Source organism: Gobio gobio (assembly GCF_949357685.1).
Source record: "Gobio gobio genome assembly, chromosome: 17".
NCBI classification, from domain to species: domain Eukaryota; kingdom Metazoa; phylum Chordata; class Actinopteri; order Cypriniformes; family Gobionidae; genus Gobio; species Gobio gobio.
Genome location: NC_137110.1, coordinates 13,985,324 through 14,008,540, shown reverse-complemented (window position 1 = coordinate 14,008,540; position 23,217 = coordinate 13,985,324). Strand labels below are relative to the sequence as shown.

Sequence of the window (23,217 nt, the reverse complement as noted above, 5' to 3'; positions counted from 1 at the left end):
TTAACACTTTTAACATCAGCCAAAATCGTGTAAATAAAAAATCATGCAACGCAATACAACGTTTTAAATCCCGTCACGTGACTACAATTTAAAATGGGTGGCCACGTGGATTGCCTGAAATGTATTCTTGCTCTAAAATTGTAAAATGACTCTTGTCAACCCTGTTGTATAAAATACACACTTCTAACCAAACAGTCTGGTGTTCTGTGTTATTAAATTCGAAATTATAATCAAATGGAAGCGTTGGTTTCTTGAAACTTTAAAGAAGGCGTGATTAGACACTATATAATCCTTGATTGGGGCCTCTCTCAGAACCAGTCAGAGATCTGAAGAAATTCGCCGCTCTGCGACTGAACAGAGACGAAAGAGAGAGCTCAGAGAAAGTACCCCGAGGTACATTGATTGTTGGGGTCGCACTACAAGCTTTAATTAAGTGGCAGAACCCTGTTTTCTGCCGGAATTGGTCCTAATATATGTGAGCTTTAGTGTATTGACGCGCTTTTTTATGTGCGTCGTGCAGCTTTATGATTGTTAATAAGTTTCCTAGCCTGCTAACCCGACTCACTAGCCTATACATAAACAAACACGTAATTTAAAAAAAAACATTCGCTCGCACGAAGAAACCCAAAGGAGAAATAAACCAAAATTTAAATAAAAAAACGGAAAAGGTACAAATAGAGCCGTTTGTCCATAAGACCTGTAGTAAATCCTCTGCGTCGGCTTGTAGAGTTTAGCCAGTTTGCTAATGAAATGCTTCTCTCTGTCAATTAGCTATTAAATCTGGATTGACAAGCGGTAACCGAACCTCCTGTCAAGCGAAAAGCTTTATTTTTAAGCAGGAAGCTTCAACTGCGTCCTGAAATCTGGACTGACTGCAGCATCTCTTGTAGTTTGGTATAGGACCGGTAGCCAGAAGCTAACTGGGGTATCCAAGCGGGGAGAGTGGAGGTGTTGTGACACCGTTTCAAATATCAGGTGAGTTCATCAATAAACTGAGAAAGCAGCTTGTTTTTTATTCAAAACTGACTCGTGTAAGAGATTGTATTTTAATGTTACTGCATTAGGCTGATTAGTAATCTGTAGATTGTTTGCTGTCTGCCTCGTCATTTGCTAATACAACAGCTACTCAGATTACACGGGAGCCAGACATTTACCTGATCATTTTAATTCCCGACGACTTTGAATCCGCATTAAAATAGATTCAAGTTAAATTTAATTTGATGTTCCCCTATGCTTTGAAAGATTGATGTAGTTCCTAAGATGCTTGCAGCCTGTTTGTATATACACACACTCAATTACTCACTGATTTTGATCTGGTGAGCTAGTTTAATGTATTTTGCAGTATTCTGGGGCTTAAGGCAATCTTCACACAGCCAAGTTAAGGCTGCTCTGTGCCTGCTGAAAATTCAGTGTGAAGACTCAGTGCCTCATAAAAGCCACTAAATTATGTTTGTTCTGACCCACTTCTCAGCCCCTACTTTGAAAGTATATATACTATAAGTGTAAATACATTTGTCACCTCTCAGCAGCATTAAACAGTCTATGTGAAGACTCCTAAATGCCTCTTCAGAGGCGCTTCTGTGCCACCTCTTCGGTATAAATTTGGTATCATACAAATAAAGGTACACTACATTAACATGGCAGTTTGATCAATGCTTTAGAATCTCATTCACAGGTGCCCAGAGTGTCTGATATTGGGGTTTCACTTCTGTGTGACCACCCACCTGAGTCATGGAGAAGGATGAAAATGGTGAAAACATGGTGGACGCAATGAAGGACTCAGTAGTGACCTCCGCCTATAGATATACCAAGGTGAGAACAATCCCTTAAGAGACCTCTTATGAGGAACAAATTTGTCTTCTGATTATTATGAGTGCCGCCGCTCCCATCACGCGTTGCGCGTAGGGCACCAAGTGCTCAGGGGGGCACCACAAGAAAATGCCCCATCCCCCGCCCGCTCTACAAATTCGCGAACGCCGTGTTTGCGCTTAGGGCATCAAAACAGTCAGTGGCGGGACTGATTATTATAGTGTGATATACTTTGAACCCATACTGTATCTTTTAGGTTGTGTTCACACTTGGCATGTTTGGTTCGATTAAAACAAACCCTGGTGCAATTGCGCTGTTAGTGCGGTTCATTTGAATAAGCGTGAACGCTACCACCCTGGTGCGGACCGAGACCACTGGAAAGATGGGTCTTGGTCCGCTTCCAAATGAACTCTGGTGCGGTTCGAGTGATATATGAACGCAACACGGACCAAAGACATGTAAACGGACCAAAAACAGGAAGATAAGACCCCTAAAAAGGACAGAATGCTCATGCATACCTGTTTTTTTTTTTTCTCGTCATAGTCACAATGTTGCCCATCACAGTTCAGTACAGGTATCAGAACCGCATCTCCTTACAGCAGATCTTCGTTTGTGTGTGACGGAGGGATTGCTGCTGCTGTTTTGACTCCTTTTAAATGTTGTATAAGCCGGTCAAAATACCATCATATGTTGGCTACGCACATACAATGAGTGCATTTATCCCAGCACACAGTTTTTGGATGTTCGGTAAGTTCCGTCTCAAAATAGGCAATATGTCATAAAAGCCAACCAAACAGGTTGTGAACATATCCCTATCAGTGATGCGCGGGTTGATCCAAAATGAGCGGGTGCCCGCGGCCACCCGCGGTTACCCGCGGTTACGAGTCATCCAAAAATATTTTTAATGATATTCGGGTCACGGTCGGTCGGATCGTCAATAAATCCTTATTTACCTTTTGAATGTTGAGCGTTATTAACTTTTGAATAAATGCTGACGCGGGACAAAATGCCCGATTTCCCAAAACGTTGAACTGAGCAATGCCATTGTACCATTTTAATAGGCTACTTTTAAACGCATTTAAAGTCAGTTTTATGTATTTTCTGAGAGGGGGCGGGATTTTTGTTGGGAAAGTCGGGGGAGAGACGCACACTTCGATTAGACTGGATAAACACATGCAGCATCTTAATTGTTAAGAAAATTAAACGAAATAAATGATAAAAATCAAGCCTGTATTACATAACACTAGGCTATATCATACAGCATTCAGAAAAATAACAGTTTGCGCTCCTAAGGGCTTTCACACTTTTCCAAATGTTTTCCAAATGTGGGCTGATGAATTCTTCAAGCCGGGTCGAAACATAAACATCGCGTTCATCAATAATATGCATCTGGAGCTGAAATGGAAAATGATGGGCCGCCTCAAGAACTGCCTGCTCTCGCCGCTGCACCTCTGAGCACCACGCCAGGGCCTGACACATTTTCTCAATGGCCCAATGAGCTACGATGAGCATTTACTACTTTTAAAAAATGCGGGTCAGGAAGCGGGTCGGGTACAATATTTTCTTCTTTTTTTTTGCGGTCCGAGTTGCGGGCGGGTTAGTTGAAAACGTCGGTCGGGTGCGGGTTGTTTATACATTGACCCGCGCATCACTGATCCCTATGCCTTTAAGTTCGGTGATAAAAATGTCAATCTGTACACACAACGGACCAGGACTTTTTTTTTTTTGTTCTGTACCAAGCAAACCGAACTACAATTGATAACACACCCTGAGATGTTCTACCATATAAAAGACCATATAATGAAACTAAGCTTTAAAGGTCCCGTTTTTTGTGTTTTTTTGAAGCTTTGATTGTGTTTACAGTGTGCAATATAACATGTGTTCATGTTTCACGTGTAAAAAAACACAGTATTTTTCACACAATTTACTTATCTGTATACCGCTGTTTTCACTGTCCTCAAAACGGCTTGAAAGATTTCCCTGTTCTATGAAGTCCCTCCTTCAGAAACACGTAACGAGTTCTGATTGTGCCAGCGGTTCCCGTGTTGTGATTCGACAGCAGTTTAGTGCACGCAGAGCGCACGTTACCGGAAAGGTCACGCCTCTCACCATAACGGGGATGCATGCGCTCAATGATCTCTAAGTACAGCGTCCCTGGGAAAGCCAAACAAAGGTGAATAACAGCGTCTCGACGACATGGCGACAAACAAAATATACAAACGCAACACTTCCTCTTATCCACGCGGGAGCAACAAGACCACGCCCCCTTTTTTGCGTATTCTTGTGGGCGGAGGTTAGTCGACAAACTGCTCTACTGACGTAATTAAAGCAGGATGTACAGAGTTGTGGTCCCAACCGGCCGTTCGCTGTAGGCTTTGAAAGGGAACTTCTGTTAAATAAAATATCTCGCTTGGCATTGAACTTTGAGCTTTATAATTTTACAGGTATTATATATGCTCTAACAGCAACATTACACACTAACTAAAGTTTGAAAAATGGGATCACGAAGAACAGGTCCTTTTAAAGTCGCAAAGAAATGGAAGTAGCGAAACTTCCGTAATGTGACGTACCGCCGACTGAAATAGATTATCCTCAGAAGTGGAGACCGAGGAACGTGAGCTATCTTGCAGGTGCTGGGTTTAAGCAGACTAAATGATTGGAGAAGTCTGGCATACATCACCAGAGAGGAGTCCTTTCACCGGAAGGGCCAGTTATGACATTTTGATTAAACGATACAAGGTCAAATAAAAAGAAAAGGGAGAAATTCATACACGGATTAATTGTTTTCCAATTTCGAGGGGTGTTTTCACACTTGGTTAGATTGCACACTGTATTTATGGGGTTTGAACCGCGTTGTATGTTTGCGTCATTAAAGTAGCAGCTGTTTACCCCCTGTTATGTAACGATGCAGATGGTGGTGTCAAAATGCACATTTCTGCTTTATTTATTAACAGTATGTACTATTTGTGACAAACATGACACAGAATCCATGAATGTACTGCAAATGTTCTATGGAAGGCGGGGGAACATTTCTGTTGAAGACAAGCAGAAATGAGATGTACTTTCTGTGCATCAGTCCCGCTGCAGGAAAATGATCGAGAATTAATAATTTTACCAAATCATATGGCTTCAATACAATAGCAGTTCACTTCTGTGATTTAGTACAATTACATGCATCTAAGCAGTGAGCCATACTTGAGTTCACATAAAGCGTACTTGAATTTGGAAAACAGCGTTCACATCATCCAATTGAACTAAACTCTGACAAACGAACCCAGGTGTGCACCATATTTGGCAGTATGAAAGCACCCTATTTTTTTTTTTTTAGTTGCGGAAACGTTTCTTCATGCTGCTAATCAAATGTCTGTTTTTGCAGGAAGAGCTTATGGAAATCAAAGAACTGCCCGTTTCCAATGAGAGGCCAGAGTGTCTTTCAGAGAAATATGACAGGTGAACCTCTTATTTAGTTTGTTTGCATGTTCAGTTTGAATAATTATGAATGTGGCGCCATATTATCTTGCAAAAGAAGATCATAGGAAAAGAACATCAGTGTGATTTTTTTTTTTTTTTTTTTTTAATTTTTTTTGGCTCCTGCTGCACATCCTCCAGTATACCTAAAGGCCCATGTATACTTCATTTTCCTGCGTTCCTCTCTGTCTCGCGCACAGTTGTGACCCCGCTTTCAAAGAATACTCAACCATGGATGAACGAGTTCGACAATACTGTACCAGTTTTTAATACTCTACCAGACATCAGAGGGCAGCACAGAGATGTCATATACAGGACATTCAATCAGAGGGATGGAAGAAAACTAGTGGATCTTTCATTGCATGCCAAGTTTAGAACAAGAACCAAAACAAAAATGGACAAAGATATTCTGCATTTACTGTTCTTGGAACAGTGTGTTTTTGTATCGCTCTTTCTGCACTCTTCGACTACTGCATAATGCATCCCAACTGCATATTGCCACATAGTAGACTTTTGTCTTAACATTCACCATGAGCATGCGCTGTTGTACATGCACCGTTCGTGCTGACGCAAAAATTGGGCTGCACGCGCACAGTGTGCACCCCACGATTTGTCCGCGGAACTTCATGATGACTAAAATTACATCACGCGGACAGTGCACAGGCCGTTGCAGAACGTGGATGGCCAAAGTATACTTTGCGTTTAAACATTAAGCTTTTCATTGTCTTGTTTTAGGTATTGACAACTAGTGTTGTCATGTCCTACTTTTGTCAGTGGTTCTTTAGTTGCTTTCCAGTATTAGTTAATTTCCAACACTCATTTATTTGAATACTCTTAAGCCGGGTTCACACTGTATGATTGATAATAGTCCTTCACGACTGGTGCTTGTCAGGATGAGCGCAAAGACTAATTTAATTTATGCTCAAACTGAAATTTTGCAGCTGACTAATTCGCTCCAGATATACACTTTTTAAAATGTAACATTAACATGACGGTAATTTAAACCGAGCCTTTGTAAAAATATAAAGCGTAAAAATTATATTTTTTTGTACAAATGTTATCTGCTAGTATTTCAACTAGCAGCTGCAGTATTGTTTAATCGACTAGTCAAATAGTCTCGCACATCCCTATTGTCAGACTATACAAACATGATCCCTGCTGTAAGCCATGTCACACTGTGGGATCTCTGTTGTCATTGTCAGACTGTACGGCAGTCAAGACGTGTTAAAAATGGACACGCATAAGACTCGTACAGAGATTTACTTCATCAATCCGTGATGTGTTTGGAGACTTGTGAGCCGCATTTACATGTGGGATTAAAATGGCTAGCAATCAAAAACTCGAGTGTTTAATTGAGCATGTCTTGTCTTGAAAAGAAAAATGAAAAGACTATATGGAGCAAGAGATGCTTTGTCTCTCACTAATTGTCATCAAGTTCTGTTATTGTTTTGCAATTTGACAAGTGTCGTAGGAGAAGCCACACTGCCAGAAGTAAAGAGGTAAAATTTGATTGCAAGTCAGTGATCGCTAGTTTGACATGCTTGCCAACAGCCGATTTAAAGACTTTTTGGCCTAGGATCAGAGGCATATTTTAGGATTCTCAGCAGTTATCTCAGACGGCCAAATCGTGGCCAAAATCCTACAGTGTGAGCCTGGCTTTGTGATGTTACTGACTGTTGTTTTAAATGAGCTTATATTGAAAACGTAAGCCTTGTATGTGCTGATTGTACTGTCTCCTTCATAGTGATGGGGTCTGGGACCCTGAAAAATGGCATGCCTCACTATATCCCTCTTCAGAAAACAGCTGTCCAGCAGAAGGATACAAGAAAGATTACGCAGACGATAGAGTTCCTCTGAAACGCAGAATTGCTGGTAATTGGACAAGAACTTGGTCTTTTCTTTCTCTTTTTAAAAAAATGTATTTATCTAAACCAGGGGTCTCCCAACTCTGTCCTGGAGGGCCACTGTCCTGCAGAGTTTAGCTCCAACCCCCAATTAAACACACCTGAACCAGTTAATTAGCGTTATACTAAGCCCCTGTAAGACACTGATTAGCTGGTTTAGGTGTTTATTTGGGATTGGAGCTAAACTCTGCAGGACAGTGGCCCTACAGGACCGAGTTTGGAGACCCCTGATCAAAACCTTTTTGTTTTTCCCACACCTAAATTAACTTTGCCTTCCCCAGATCCTCGGGAACGTATAAAAGATGATGATCTGGAGGTGGTTCTTAGTCCTCAGCGTCGTAGTTTTGGCGGTGGTTGTCAAGTGGCACCCACTGCCCTCCCTCGCCGCCCCATCAGCCCTCTGGAGAACAAAGAAAATGAGTCACTCCGTTTGGGGGGAGCACGTCGCATAGGGAGTGGCCGCATCATGGCCTCACGTGTATTTGAGAGGGACGCACGAGTTGACAAGGAGAGGGAGCGAGACCGAGAACGTGACTTTAAGGACAAGAGATTTAGGGTATTGTGCTATGGGCTAGATTCAAAAGAATGGTTTGCTGTTATTGCGTTGTTCAAAGAATAAAACTTAGTTTTCTGTGTTCTACTACAGAGAGACTTCGGGGACAAAAGAGTGTTCAGTGAGAGAAGAAGAAATGACTCGTATGCTGAAGAGGAGCCAGAGTGGTTCTCGGGTGGACCCACTAGTCAGTCTGAGACCATTGAGCTCATTGGCTTTGATGACAAGATCTTGGAGGATGACAGACGGAGGACCAAACGTTCCAGGAAGAAGCCAGACTCTTTTAAAGAAGGCATGTACTGTAAAATGCTCAGAAGTGTTTCTTAAGCGTTTCCTGTTACATCTATCAGTGTGCTAATTATTTTTTCTCAATCTTCCACACCTATAGTTGAGTGTAATGGTGGTCTCTCTGCGGACCCTGGAGTAGTTCAAGAGTCAGGAGCTGATCAAGAGGTTCCACATGCTGAGGTTCTTCCGGAGCAAACCCCTGGAGAATTTGACTTCAATGAGTTCTTCAATCTTGAAAAGACCATGCCTGGTCTGGCTTCGGTAAGATATGGGGAGCACTGCATGCTTCTAAGGGTGATAGACACAAATATCTGGCTTGTCTTAAAGGGAGAAGTAATAGACAACAACAAATCACACAAGGTTTTTTTGGGGGTTGAGAAATGTTTGGTCCATCAGATGATGTGGTTATTAGGTACTTTCTGGGCACTTTTTATACTATACTCTGTACTTAATCTAAGCCTTTTTACTCTGCTCTGCTCTGTACTGTGCTCTTTTACATTGATCTCTTTAGTAGTAGTCATTTTCTGGCCAGTTTTGTATTGCAGCCCTTCTGATGTCTCCAAATGTGACTGTATATAAGGAATCGATTGTGAATATCTCCTCAATTGTTAGTTACTCTGGATTAAAGCGTCTGCTACATGAGTTAATGTAACATTAGGTGGTTATTTGGTGATTTTTCAGAATGGTTCAGCTGGACTGTTTAAGGTTCATATGTTGCTGCTGACGACTGTTGTGAAGTAGGTTGTGTGGTGTCAAGCTATATGTTGGTTATACAGAAAGCTCAATGAAATGCAAATTTATGCCCATCTCATTTGTAAGGATAATATTGATACTGTTGAGTGGGAGGTGGGGGATTGGCTGTACATCTTGGTTGTGCCAATTCATTTTGGAGGGGTTTTTTTTTTTGGGGGGGGGGGGGTCTTGTAAATGAAACAGTGCTCCACAATGGCCATTTTTCACCCCATTGCGCTAAGCAGTCTGCAGACACTCTTCACGTAAGTGTCATCCAGTCCCCACGGCTGTTTCTTGATTCAATGCTATAACAGTTTAAACAAGTGCTCCTCTTTCTTTCCTACAGATGATTGAAGATGTTCTTGCTGAGGGTCCAGTCATGGCCAGTCGTTTCAGCCGCTGGTTCTCCAGTAACAGGAGTCCGTCTGGCAGCCGCTCCAGTAGTCTACGTTCCACACCGCATGAGGAGTTAGAGAGGCTAGCAGGTAACTCTCCTGTACAATTCTCTTCACCTTGTTTTTCAAGGTTGCGTTAAATTAGTGCATCAACATAGAAAATTCAGCGTTAAACAATTGTACTGCTTAGTATTTTTGCGTTAAATTAGTGCATCAACATAGAAAATTCAGCGTTAAACAATTGTACTGCTCAGTATTTTTATGTGATGAAGAGAGACGTGATACATTTGTTCTGAATTTTCTTTTTTATAGAAAGTGCAAAACTTTTGATCCGTTTCGTGCATCCTAGCTGAATAAATGTTATAAATATATAACATATAAATATAAATAATTTAATTATAAATAATAAATTTGAACAATTTAAATGGTAGTGTAAATGCTAACTGAAAAATGAATATATGTATAAAAAAAAAAGTTAAACATTGGTGGCTTATGCATCAGTCAATCTCTACTGGGATATTTTGTTAACAATTGTTTTTTGTTGTGTGTTAGGTCTGGATCCTCATACAGGATCTCTGAATCAGGGTACATCTTTGTACTTCACCCCCATTTCTTCAGTGGAACGCAAGGAGAAGGTGGACATACTGGAGCTGCTGCATAAAGCCAATATTGACCTGAAACCTTTACTGTCCAGCCTGAATGTCAACAAGGCTCACCTGAAGGAGAGCAGTGAGTAGCATCCTGTAAAATTTACATATAAAATAATGGATAAGGTTTTTTTAATTTTTACAGTGGTTTAATACATAGGCAGTATCTGTGGCCTGCTGTCCATTAATGCAGAATGTAAAATTTTCCCCACATAATTAATACATTTTACGTAAAGCCTTTTTCTGTCTGCCTGCTTATAGCGAACTCAGGGGTGGTATTGTCTCTGGAAGAGGTGGAGGTGGGTCTGAAGGGCCTCAAGGTGCAGCCTGAACCGGCTCCATTACCTCAAAGGCAGTCCAGTGGAGGTGGGGGAACTCCCTTCATGGCAGAGCACTTGGAAGAGGCTCTCACGGGAGGAACTGGGACTGTGTCACGGCCACGAGACCCTGACATGTCTGCATTTAATAAGTTAGTGAGCACCATGAAGGCAAGTGGAACCCTGCCCACTCACCCCAAAGCCAGCGGAAGCAATGTAAGTATGCAGCTGTCGGTTATGTTTGCATGGTTTTAAAAGTGCTTGCTGCATGCTGTCCAGCTTCAGGTAAAGCTGCATGTGAGACTGAAACGCACGCATTGGTCGCCCAGCTTGTTACACTCAAGTATTACCTGCCTCATTGGGCTTTGCATGCAACTCAAGCAAGTGCTGTTTACTTGCTAGTTGGTCTGGGATCGTAAATGAGTGTTTGTTTATTGACTAGTGATGGGCATAAATTTGTGTTTGGCAGTTGTGGCTGACTAGTCAGTGAACTTTTGCTTGCATGTCTTGGCGTATCCTGCTCTGACAGAACATTTTTACATGCTCTGTTTTTAACACTTTGTGCTCAAGCCGTTGCTGGTATGATGTAGATGCCATCAGTGTTTGTGACATGAGCTAACAAAACATGATGGACCAAATGGCATGCATACTATCCGATCTGTTTTTGTCTGGTTCAGACTGCAACTGTTAAATTGCTGTTGACACTTTTCCCCTGCTTTTCAGCAGTCAGTGGATCCTGCTCTTGTGTCCTTATCAGAGGCACCTGTACCAGCCTCTCAGCAGAAAAACATCTTTCAGGTGATCAGTCTCACCCTTTTCATTGTTGAAGATGTTCTCTTTGTTCAATACAAGCTCTGTCACTAATTTATATTTGTCATGACATCAGTAAGCCTAGTGATGTGACTGTCTGTAAATTACTGCTAAAAAATGTAGTAAACTGTTGTCGGTAATGCATAACCAGAAGTTCATGCGCACAAATCAATTTCTTTTTAAAAGCTGAGGGACCAGTCTATTTTCTCTATTTAATTGACATCTATTCTGTAGTGTTGAGGCAAAATGAAGCAATGTCAGCTTTCACTAAAGACTGCTTTTATACTTCTGTGCCGAACCTACGCCGTAGGCTGTGTAGCATGCTTAGCCTATGGCGAAGCCCGATGTGCACCTCTCCAAAAATGTAACAATGTGGTGTGATTTGGTCTGCTACAACCCCTCCCTCAGGTAAAATAAAATCTGCGATGCGTCGCTTTTCAGCATGTGGATTATAAATTATCTGTTCTTTGATATTTAACAACTCAAGCTGCAACAAATATTGCTGTATTTGTCGCCATCACTGCTGCTTCTCAGACAATGTACATAAGCTGCGGCTTCCTCGGCTTTTCCTTGATACTGTACACCCCCCCACCCCCAGAGGGCTGGTCCCAGTATAGGTAATAAACTCTGCCCTCTCCATGTAATCAATTGGGACTTGAGACAAACTAAATCGAATTACACTTCAAATGTTTTCATTTTAGGTATTTATCATGCTAATGTAAATTCAAGTTTTTTTTTTATAAGTTTGGTTTTAATTAAATCTTTGATGCTATAAAAATGGGGGTGTGACGTCATGGTTGACAGCTTCTGAGCGCAGCACCAACCAAAATTTTTTTTTCTTTTTTTTTTTTCTGGGTTTTCGGAGGAGATTCGAGCTTTAATTTTATTTCTACATTTCCATAACTGTTTATTTCACACCGGCATAATGAGTTGTTCAGCAGTAATTTGTACTAACTGATTCTGCGGGAGTGTGGGCGGTGCCTTGATACCTTGGCTCCACTTCAAGCTCTGGTCCCGAATTAGCACAAGAAGTCCGCCATATTGGGACATTGGCTGGTTCACTTTTCTACAATGGATGAGCGTGAAGGTGCGTCGCCCATCTTTTTTTGCAGTCTATGGGTAACGCCATCAACATGCCCGTGGACACTGCATTACATGTCGACGATGAGAATGACGCAGAAATATAAATGAAAACCGACGCATAGCCTACGGCATAGGTCTGACGCAGGATTATAAATCAGCCTTAACTGTGGAGCTGTAGCAGGTTACTTCGCTTATGCAATAAGAGCAAGATATAAATGTTATTAAAACACTGTTCTAGTAAAGTTGTGGGTGTTGACAAAGAATGTAAGATGATGTGCTTTTGTGCTTTAGGAATTGTTGGTTGCTCCTCACGGCCCTGTTCCTGCACCTGTGCCTGGCCTCATACATCATCGTGCTTCTCCCCCACTGTTCTCACAGAGAGCCCCTATGCAGGACTTTTTCCCAGGCATGCCACCAGCGGCAGGTGAGGGGAATGAAATGTTACTGATTTTAATCCAACGTTGGGATGTTGAATGCGAAACATGGCATAACATTTAAACATTAAATGACATTCATGACCCTCACCCATTTATTTATTTGTTTTGTTGAATCTCAGGATTTCCTGCTGGTCCACACACTATGTTAGATCAAATTCCAGACCTGCATCGGGCCAGAAATGCACAGCAGGTACAATTCAAATACTAAAGGCTGATATTTAAAATGTGTTTTTTATAAATGAATAAAAATGCCTGTTAATTCAAAGTCTATATGTAGGGGTGTAAGGATACACGTGTCACGATTCGATACAAATTGCGATACTGAACTCATGAGACAATACGTATTGCAATTTATTTTAAGCCAAAATAATGGGCACAGACTCTCCCGGTGCTCTCTATGTCCCACTTCTCCTGCTGTTAATGCACTGTACATATAAGAATAAACCATTTAAAACGCTTTGAATAATCATACTACTAAAACTAAATGTGATGTGGTGATTTTTAAATGTTTGTGCTTTCACTTTGAGTGCCGTTCCAGCACTTGCGCTTCGGATGATCAATGCATCAATCACAGTTATAATTGCAAGAAAGTGTATCAATTACCATTCCCAAACTGTAAATGTTTAGCTCATATGATCCAAAAATTAATTCTGCATTTACTCACTCATGATGTTTTCATGTGTCACGCAAGCATTTGAACATCCGCGTTTACTACTGTGTGCGTCGTTGTAAATCTGTTAATCATATAAATCCATTGTGTCTTCATAACTTGAATTTGGGTTAGACCATTCAATTTTCAATTTGGTTAGATCCAAAGAAACTATACCTATGGGAGTAGAGCGAGTTCAGCAAATGTGGATTCAAACCTCGATTTGTGTCTCAACTTCGAACCATGTACTTTTACCCCTACACTATTAAGTAATCTGGTCACTGTAAGTAATCTGGTGTCTTCTGTAAATTTGGCTGGCCCAACCAGCCCTTTAGTGAAAAAGGTGACCTATTTGCACTTAATGTAAACGACAACATTTACTATGTGAAGACGAGCGGAGAGTATAGAATACAAGATTCAAAAATTAGCCAGCTAGTGAAATGCGTGCATCTAAACCGCTTAAACATGAATTAAACATGCAACCATAATATGTTAATAAATTAAGTAGGGCTGCAACTAACGATTAATCTGTCGATTATTTCTTCAATTAATCGGATAAAAAAAAAAAAAACATTTAATTTCTAATCCTTTATTCAAGAAAAGAACTGACAGTGCAAATTCAGTGCAAAAAGTGCACAGGTTGCTACAATAAATCTATAATTTTTTTTAATAAAGAAAAATACTAATCAGAACTTGACAGGATGTTCGAACTTGTTCTCTACACTACACTCAGACGCACACACTCAAACAAAATTAATGGGTTTAGTTAAATTGTAATGCTTTACGAATTTCTCTAAAATGTTCAAACCTATTATATACTCCTAGAGAAAACATCTACTGTATTAACCTATTAATATGAATGATATTAAATCCAGACACAGATTTAACTGCTGTGACATATTAAAAAATATTATGTAACAATTAAATAAAACTACTCCTAAAGAAGAACACAATGTCTTATTTTCAATGAATGATATGCATTCTTTATAACAACTTGCATACAACATTCCTTATAGATTAAATATAGATTAAATAATTTATGTATAATAAATATAATGAATCCTTATTAAAACTAAAGAGGTGATTTTCTGTCTTTTGTTGTTTGATTAATATTAAGAGCACAAATGGAAGCAGGTTAATGGATTGCTGTCACTTTAAGACCGAATGCTGACCGAAAATGACAATAGATATTGGTCATAGTTTTTGTCATTCAAAGCTGGTTGATTTTCGTCTCGTTTTTGTCTTTGAAAAATGTTGTTGATTTAAAATACTGAAAATTATTTGTCAACGAAATTAACATAGCAACAGATTGAAAAATGAATGGGCCAAAAAAGGCAAGTGAATAAAAACGTGTCTTTAGTCTTGCAAACTATACCACCCCTGCTTTACTACTGTTATTAACAAGCTAACGCTAACTTGTCATGCTTGTCAAGCTGGATAACGAGTAAACAAGCACCAGAAGAGCTACTGGAGGGACGTCACGCTCCTCACTTCCAAACGGAACAAAAGTGGGATTTTGTAGTGACTAATGCTGCCTTCACGTGCTATCAGAAATGTGATTCCGACTTCTGAAGTCGTGATTACGAGCGCATTGCATTCAAATTTCAAAATGTGAGGGCGTTCATGTGCAATGTTTACCTAGGAAACTCGAAGGCACGTGAAGGCAGCATTAACGTTGCCCTGCTGTTGAACTCCCTTCCTCCTCATCAAGGACTCCTAGATGTTTTCGTTTTAGGTGCTGAATCCCCACGGTGGTGCTCCCATGCCATGTCGCGTCGCTTTTGCTGCAATGAACACACTCAATATATTAATGGCGCTGGTACAGCACGGCTCGCCCGCTTCCACTCAGCTTTGCACTCAACCGTGCTATTTTTATACTCAAAACATCTCCGTCTTATTGACGGGCATAATAGTCGCGCGACACAACGAATCGATAATGAAATTCGTTGCCAACTCTTTTAATAATCGATTTTTATCGATTTGTTGTTGCAGCCCTAAAATTAAGTGTATCTGTAAATCAAAGATCAAATTTGAACGTGCATTTTGTCAGTCATTAAAACGGCGACATCACATTAAAGGTAGGGTAGGTAGGATTTGGGTAAACTTTTTTCCAAATTTGTTTAAACTTTCTTTATATATCAATACATAATTAAAATGTAAGCACTCTGAAAAAGAAAGTATGAAAATTGAGTGTCTGTAGACCTCTCACGACTGTTTTAAAGACAGCTCATTATTTCCATTCACTCCACCTTCTCCCTTCTGGGCTCTTTTCAAAGCCACGCCCCCAAAACACATGAACGCGCCACGCCGACCGTCAGCTGTAAGACGCATTATTTACCTGAGGCGAGCGGAGAAGTGCATGTAGTGACATGTCAGAATCACATGTAATAAAAAATCTAACTTTATCATTATGAATATAAACAAATAAGATGTCTTTTAGTACTCACTATCAAGCTAGAATACCGATACTGGTAAAGTTTAAAATACACACACACACACACAACACGTCTACGACACGCACAGATAAAGGCATCAGTAGACATTGGTAGAGAATATAAAAACAAACCGCAGAAATAAACGTGCAGGTAAAGTTCCCGGTGAACATGGTAAAAGAGTTTAGACAGAGGGTAGTAGCTAAAGCTAACTTAGTTCTAAAAAAAAGTTCCTGGATGCGGTGTACTAGCTTTTACACATGCATTTTGTTATCTAAAGTTACATTTTGCGAAATTCAACACGACAGCGATCAACTTGAGCTAAGCATATTGAGTATTTATCATCTCTACTAATGGCTCGCTAAGTGTATAACATTGTAACTTTATGCTAAGAAAATGTTATGTTAGCTATATTAGGCAGCTACGTGTGCTAGTGATACATACTCAAATCAAACGGGTGCGCCAGGGTTGCCAGGTTTTCGCTCAAAATCCGCCCGATTGCTACTCAAAACTAGCCCAAAACAAGCCCAATCGTGTTTCTCCGGTAAAAATTTGGGGGGTAAAATATGTGCCTTTTTGGTAGGGCTGCCTGCTAAAATTCGCAAATCCCGGGGCAAAATATCACATAATTGGGGTCGCTTCAACCTGCGGACATGAAAATCAGCCCGCGGCAACAGTGTTGAAGTAGCCCGACTTGGCAACACTGGGGTGCGCGCATGTGGGCAGATCCTGGAGCAAAAGCGGTGGTAGCCGTGGTAGCGAGAGAGTGACAGGCGCCCAAGCCAATCACTTGTTTCGGCCCGAACGAAAATAATGAGCGGTGTTTATTGCAGATTAAAAAGTCTAGAGTCACTCGATTTTTATACTCTCTTTTTTAGAGTACTTACATTTGAATTATGTATTGACATATAAAGAAAGTTTAAACAAATTTGGACAAAAGTGTTTTAGATCATTCTTACCTACCCTACCTTTAATGGTACGTTTTCATCAACAGTTACAAAGTTTGTTGTAGCTTTGTGGGCGTTCAGTTTTTCCTGTTGTAAAATACATTTGGCCAAAATCTCATTTTATAAAAGCTGAAATGCTACTGTATGCACAGGCTATTGGCTATGACTAGATTGCAACTGCTAGCCCTCTCTCTCCGGTTTCACATGTCTCACACCTCAAATACATAAAATATGAGCCTTTATAGACACTATTACTTGCGTAAAGAAAACGCTGTACTTGGTCTTACAAGGGTAAAAATCTTGTTTGAATTTGTTCAGCTGCTGTAGAACTTCAGTTCATTCAGTCACAATAGAGGGGGTGGAGTTATGAGGGTTACTGACAGTTTGAGGGTCCAACAAGATTTAGTCACAAGCTTTAATACCTTTCATTGGCTAAATATTTGTAAAAAAAAAGACATAAATGGTGACCAATAGCATTGATTTATTTAAGGGGAAAACACCACCACCAAAAAAAGGCACTTCGGAGTGTAAGGGTAAAAAGGGCATGAGCCCTACCTGTGCACGTGCCTGATGGGATGACAAGAAAATGTCTCCTAGTATGTCCTTGGTTTTGCACGATTTGTTAATTCGAGATTAATTCCTTATTTTTTAGATGAGAGCTTTGCAAATGGGAGTGGACCAGGCCAATCTAGAAGCTTTGTTTCAGCAGGATCTGGCAGTTCTTAATCGCTCACAGTACCAACAAGCCTACAACAAACAGGCTCACGATAAGGTGTTTCGCAACAGGTAATTTTGATTATGTGAGACCATAGCAGGTCACAGTGATTCAAGTTGAAAGCATTGTACCTTGCTTTGGTACAACCAGCCTGAGATGTCTTTTAGTGCCCAGTCATTCTTAACTTGTATCAGACTGTCTTGATTTTGTAGTTTTAAGAGCTGTCAATTTAAAAAAAAAACTGATACCCTTACCCAGATATGAATCCTGCTTGAATGCATTTATTAACACAAACAACTCTGTACTACTATGGCATGAAGTCACTGTACACACCTTTTATCAGCCCCTTCCATTCATTATTTACATCTGTATCTCCTGTTTTGTAGACAAACCAGGATGAACCGTTCACCTGGGCCTCACCTTCCTGGCCGGACCTCACCTGGCAATACAGTTACTAGTGTGGTCAGTCAAATCTATGACATTTAATCATACATCTGATGTATTTATATCAACTGATGACTTTATAGAGCCATTTAATGCTATGAATGCTTTACATGTACCTCTATTGACCAAATAACCAGTGAACATAAACCAAACAGTCATTTAATTTTTTTTCCTCTCTGCTGCAGTTGTCTCCATCCTTCACTCCCACATCCGTGATCAAAAAAATGTACGAGTCAAAAGAGAAAAGTCGAGATGATCCTGGGAGTAGACCAGGAAGCAAGGAGGAAACCGTGAACTCTCATAACTCTCAGGAGGGTATGAAACAATGTAAATACACCAAGAGACCAGAGCAGGGTGGTAAAAAATATAGGGCTGTATTACATTGGAAAGTTTCACCAGATGAATGGCTCTATTTGGAAAGTGTTAATCGTTCTAGAATGTTTGGGGTGTTTTCATAGGTGAGTGCATCTGCATAGAAAATAAACAAATTAAAAGCATAGATAAATGCAATAGAACAAGGATACAAATTAAATATTGCTATAATACTGTTAGACTTACCTGAAAAACAGGCTCAGGTACAGAAATTCAATGAACGAAGACCAATTATAATTCCTACAGTGCAGACTATGCAGTGTTTTACATTTAAGTAAAGTGCAAACGTGATTTCTACGTATTTTGTTGTTTGATTACTATTAATGACTCCGACAGCAGCAAGTATATTAGGCAGGGTTTTTCCTACATTGAAATTTTTTTGGCGGCCGCCAAAACAAATTTTTGTCCCGCCAAAGCTTTATTTGATGAGTTATTGTGATTTATGAATGATGTAGAATAGATGCTGCGCTTGTAACTGAGTGACAGAACGATCAGAGCTCCTCCACCGCTCGCACGCTCTCTGTCTTCAAAATAAGCATTCTTGCTTTCTAATATTTCACATATTACGTTAATCAAAATCAAAAGGTCGGAACACCGAATCCATGTTGCACGTGCGTGGCGCTATCAGACGATGTTTTCCTTTCATTACCGCTTGGTGTGAAATGCGCTCAAAAAACATTGACTGATTCTCTGGCCAGCTGACATAAACCATACTTTCAATAAACGGGAAACAAATCGTGTCCAGTTATGAAGTGTTTTCTGTGTGTTGACAAATCTTTCGCGATGTTCTAACAGACGGGATTCGCACACAACGCGTCTGCTAATGTCCGATTCACCACCTGATGACTCCTTTAAACCGAGTCATTTTAACGGCTGTTTAGAAGAACTGATCCGTCCAACACTGAACTAACAAATCCGTTTAAATTTACTCAGAACACCTGAAATGAGAACACAAGTGTGCTTACCCAATTTAGCAAGAGGCTGTAAGAGTTAGTTTTAATTATCCACAGTCTTTCAGCTTATTTATGTTAATAATGTGTAGTAACATAAATAGCCTATAAATCACTTAGTTTAGACTGGAGTGAGGTGAACCCAGAACAAAGTTGTTGTTAGCTAGCTGATAATTTTATGAAATTGTATATGGCTATTTGTTCATTTTCTAAATACTACTTTTTAATATTGATATGATTATATACCAAAACAATTATCAGTAAATAGTGTAAAAATAAGGAACAAAAAAACAAACATCAAGGTATCCCACATGAAAAAATACTATAGTATATTATAGTAAAATTACTATTTTTGAACCATACTTTAGTAAAGATACTACAGTAAATTGTAGTATTTACTACACTTTGTTTATTTACTGTAGTAGCTATATTTACTATAGTACGGTTCAAAAACACTATAGTATTTACTAGAGTAATTTTACTATAATATACTATAGTATTTTTTCATGTGGGATCAAAATAAGATAAGCAAAAGTTACAAACTTTCTTTGAATTTATTTAAATGTATTGTCAGTATTGCGCTTGCAGATCACGTGGGTAGGGTACTTTTTTACTGTGCGTGCGTGCGCGTGTGTATGGATGACCATGTCTGTCAGCCACCACCGAAGACCATTTTTGACCCAGGAAAAACCCTGTTAGGCTGCTGTCACTTTAAGACCGAATGCACGGATCCAATATAACGATACACGTATACTTTCTCCATTGTTTACGTTCACGCAAGCCATAAGTGACTGTTTTGAGTATTTACGAGGATACTCACCACGACTGGCGTTTGTACATAATTTTATGCGTACGTGTCTGTTCATGCAAAATGCACGACGAGAACGGAATTTGGTTTTGTGGCTCTGAAAACGCTGCACGAGTAACGAATTGAGTTTTTGCGTCTTTGTGTGCCCAAATGGTTTAAAATCGCTTTAAAGTTTAAACTGGCAGGACCTAAAACATGTGCAAGTGATAAACTTTCACTCTCTGGTGGTTAAACTTTGCAATTAATCTGAAAGTCACGTTTGTTTTGAACGGTGCTGCCTGGTCCGTACAGATCACATTAACTATACAATCCCTAGTTGACATCGCACATGCTGCAATGTGACTATCACCAATGCACACATCGCGATATCAATGCTAAAAAGATGCATCCTGCAGCTCTAAGAAAAAATTGTAGCTGTCATGTTTTTTCTTCTTTTCCTAAAACCTCTCCTTCCATTTATAGATGGGCCTCCATCCCCCAGTTCCTTTCTGGAAGATGTGGACACCAGTGGTCCTCAGACAGGTGGGGTAAAGGCATGCTCCACCCCTGTTCCGGTGCAGAATCGTCATAGTAAAGACTCAGACCGACCCAGGCCTCCTTCAACTGGCCACCACACTCCCACCATGTTATCCCCAGGGCCCTCTTCTCCCTTCCCCAGACCCCAGATGTATCCAGTCCCTCTGCTTCCCCACGTCCCCTTGGTCAGACCTCCACCCCAGCTTCACCCCGGTGTGATGCAGAGGATGCTGGCTCAAGGTATCCAGCCTCAACAGCTCGGACCCACATTATTACAAACAGGTTGGTTTGTGTGACTTCAGTAGATCTCTAAAAGGCCTAGAAAATCAAGACTCTTTGCTGGACATGAGGAATTTTATTTATTTATTAATTCATACCTGTTGGTGATAGAACAGTAGATGGTGAATTTTTTTTTGTTCTTTCTCTGCATGAACAGGCATGTTCCCTCAGGCTGTAGACCTGTCTCAGCTTCAGGGTCTGCCCCCAGCCCTCTTAGGGCAGCCTCTGTATCCCCTTGGTCCTGCAGGTCATCCGCTTATGGCCCCTAGAGCCGCAGGAACACACATGCAGTTAGCAGTCATGCAGCAACAGCTTCAACAACAGCAGAGACCCAGTAAGTACAGCACCAGGGTTTTTAGAATGACTGTTAAGCCCTGTTTGGATGGTAATTGTTTCTCATGTGGACGTCTGTAAATAAATTTGTATGGCACCTGAGTGATAACTCGTGCATTCGGATGGAGATTTATTCACGGTGGAGGAACGAGTTTTGTGGTCCCACAAAACCAGTAATGCGCTGCTCACGTGGTCAATCACATGATTGTCTGATGTAAATAAAATGTCATATGCTTGGAATAAGTTAATATTTAATTTAATAGATTTAAATAAATCAAAATTAGGATATAAATTTCCTGATTAAATGTAGGAAGATGGATTACCACACAACCTTGGTGTTCGTCAAAAAACAGTGGGTAATTTAGCCGCGGATGTTTATGCGGGTGGTGGGAGGAAAAACAAGAACCGACTAGCCCCTGTAAATGTTAAATACCTTACGACCCCCATGAGAAACTTACCATCCGAATAGGGCTTTTGGTTGGTTTTAATTTTTTTTATGCTCACCAAGGCTGCATTTAATTTATCAAAATAAAATTAACTTAACTTTGTGAAATATTATTCGAATTTAAAATTATTTTCTATTTACAATTAAAATGTAATATTTTTTTTTATTCCTATGAAATTTCCTTTTTGTTCCCAAAGCTGGATTTTCAGCAGCCATTACTGCAGTCTTCAGTGTCACATGCTCACACATTTGCTGTCAATCTTACAGTTGTGCTGCTTAATATCAGCCAGTTCCAATCATCTCAATTCTAAATATCAGCCAGAAGCAAATTGTATAATTTATTTTCTTCACAGGTCTGCATGTGGCTCCATCAGGAGGCCTCCAGTCACAGAGCCACGGTCCCCATCGGACAAACCATTCCCAGCGAAGAGGTGGTAGCCCTCCTCTGGGCCTGGCCAAGTGGTTTGGTTCTGACGTGCTGCAACAGCCCCTCCCTTCCATGCCTTCTAAAGTGATCAGTGTTGATGAGCTCGAGTTCCGCCCGTGATGACATCCTGTGACCAGTCAGCAGGAGCGAAGCAAGACATCCCTTCCCCACTACCCTCTTGATGGAGAGATTTGAACTTTGATTTCTACCATTATGTACAGATGTCAGAGCCCTGTCTATTTTTCTGTGCTCTGTCTGAAACCCTTGCAGTTGCTGAATTGGTTTTTTTTTTTTTTTTGAAAAGGCCTGAAGTTGAGAGCAAAAAAGGGAAAAGATGTTTTTTTTTTCCTGCCGCTTTTGTCACAAAGTAATGTAGTTTCTCATAGTTTGTTTTGAATTCAGTTTTTGCAGTAAAGTAAATAATGTATAGGCCTGAATTGTACAGATTATGGGAATTGATTTTCTTTTTCCACCTTGTACATAGAATTTTTTTTTCTTTTTTTTTCTCACTTTGTGGGGAAGGTTATCCTGCTGTTGAGGAACCAAAAAGTTGCTTTTTCTTTGTCCAGTCACAATGTCTGCACAATGTTCCATGTTTCCCATCGAAGGTTGATCCGGTGGGAAAGGGCGGCACTGCTGATGGCTGCTCTGTTGGAAAGATGTCCACGTCTGTAGCGATTAAATGCATCCCTGATTCGGAGATACATGCCCTTGAAACTTTTGCTGGAATATTTAAGCCAGAATGTTCTGCAAGTGGGGACACACTTCCACCCCAAGAAGTGAATGCTAGTTGTGCCTTTGTTTCCTTTTTTGTTTTTTGTTTTCTTTGTTTTTTAAGAAAAAACCCTCCCATCCTTCCTCTAGCCGGTCTTCTTAGTCAGTGTATGAGAAACACTGCTCTGAATCACATTTGTTTTAGGGTGGCAGGGGTTGGAAATTAAGTAATGTGCTATTAATTTAAGAAGCACAAATAGTTAATAAATATAAAAAAATTAAATAAAAAAAATCATTCACATAAATGCTTTTCCGACTCATTGATTTCAAGGTATTATATGCAGAAGCATACTTTTCTGATGGTTAAGTAGGAAAGAATCTGCATTTAAATGGCTTTATATCTATTGCAGTTGTTGTTGCTCCAGTTCATTCATATTCCAGTGTAACTGGATGGTCATGTTGCTCTATTTTTGCCAAGTATATTTTCAAAATTCCAAATATATCTTAATGTTGTGGAATCTGATAGCTTTGCACATTTGGTTCAAGCCACACTATGGGAGTATTGTGAGGGGAGTGTATGTTATGGACTCTTGGCCAGTTTTTTTTCTCTTTCCGGCTAAATATATTTTTTTAATATTAGTCTTGTATGGGGCTTTTCACAAAAAACCAAGGATTTTGGATGATGAACTGAAACAAAAAAAGATTGCCAAAAACAAACTACATACAGTAGAAAGAGAATAAAC

At 40.1% G+C, this 23,217-nt stretch overlaps 1 protein-coding gene across 12 annotated transcripts; it reads left to right on the top strand.

Annotated features, from left to right (window-relative positions):
• Window positions 1-310: 310 nt before the first annotated feature.
• eif4enif1 (eukaryotic translation initiation factor 4E nuclear import factor 1) lies at window positions 311-22,736 on the top strand. 12 transcript variants are annotated; one of them, XM_079840424.1, is made up of 20 exons: window positions 311-393; window positions 891-975; window positions 1,676-1,812; window positions 5,186-5,259; window positions 7,022-7,149; window positions 7,463-7,737; window positions 7,828-8,026; window positions 8,123-8,283; window positions 9,101-9,239; window positions 9,702-9,878; window positions 10,058-10,329; window positions 10,837-10,911; window positions 12,298-12,430; window positions 12,563-12,633; window positions 17,124-17,257; window positions 17,573-17,648; window positions 17,816-17,945; window positions 20,223-20,558; window positions 20,713-20,889; window positions 21,687-22,736. In XM_079840424.1, the coding sequence occupies exons 3-20, from the start codon at window positions 1,732-1,734 to the stop codon at window positions 21,878-21,880; spliced, it is 2,832 nt and encodes a 943-aa protein (XP_079696550.1). In that variant the 5' UTR covers window positions 311-393; window positions 891-975; window positions 1,676-1,731; the 3' UTR covers window positions 21,881-22,736. The 12 variants fall into 12 exon arrangements, with proteins under 12 accessions (XP_079696550.1, XP_079696545.1, XP_079696543.1 ...); XM_079840419.1 differs by having other exon boundaries at window positions 17,816-17,957; XM_079840417.1 differs by having other exon boundaries at window positions 312-393; window positions 10,840-10,911.
• The last annotated feature ends 481 nt before the right edge of the window (window positions 22,737-23,217 follow it).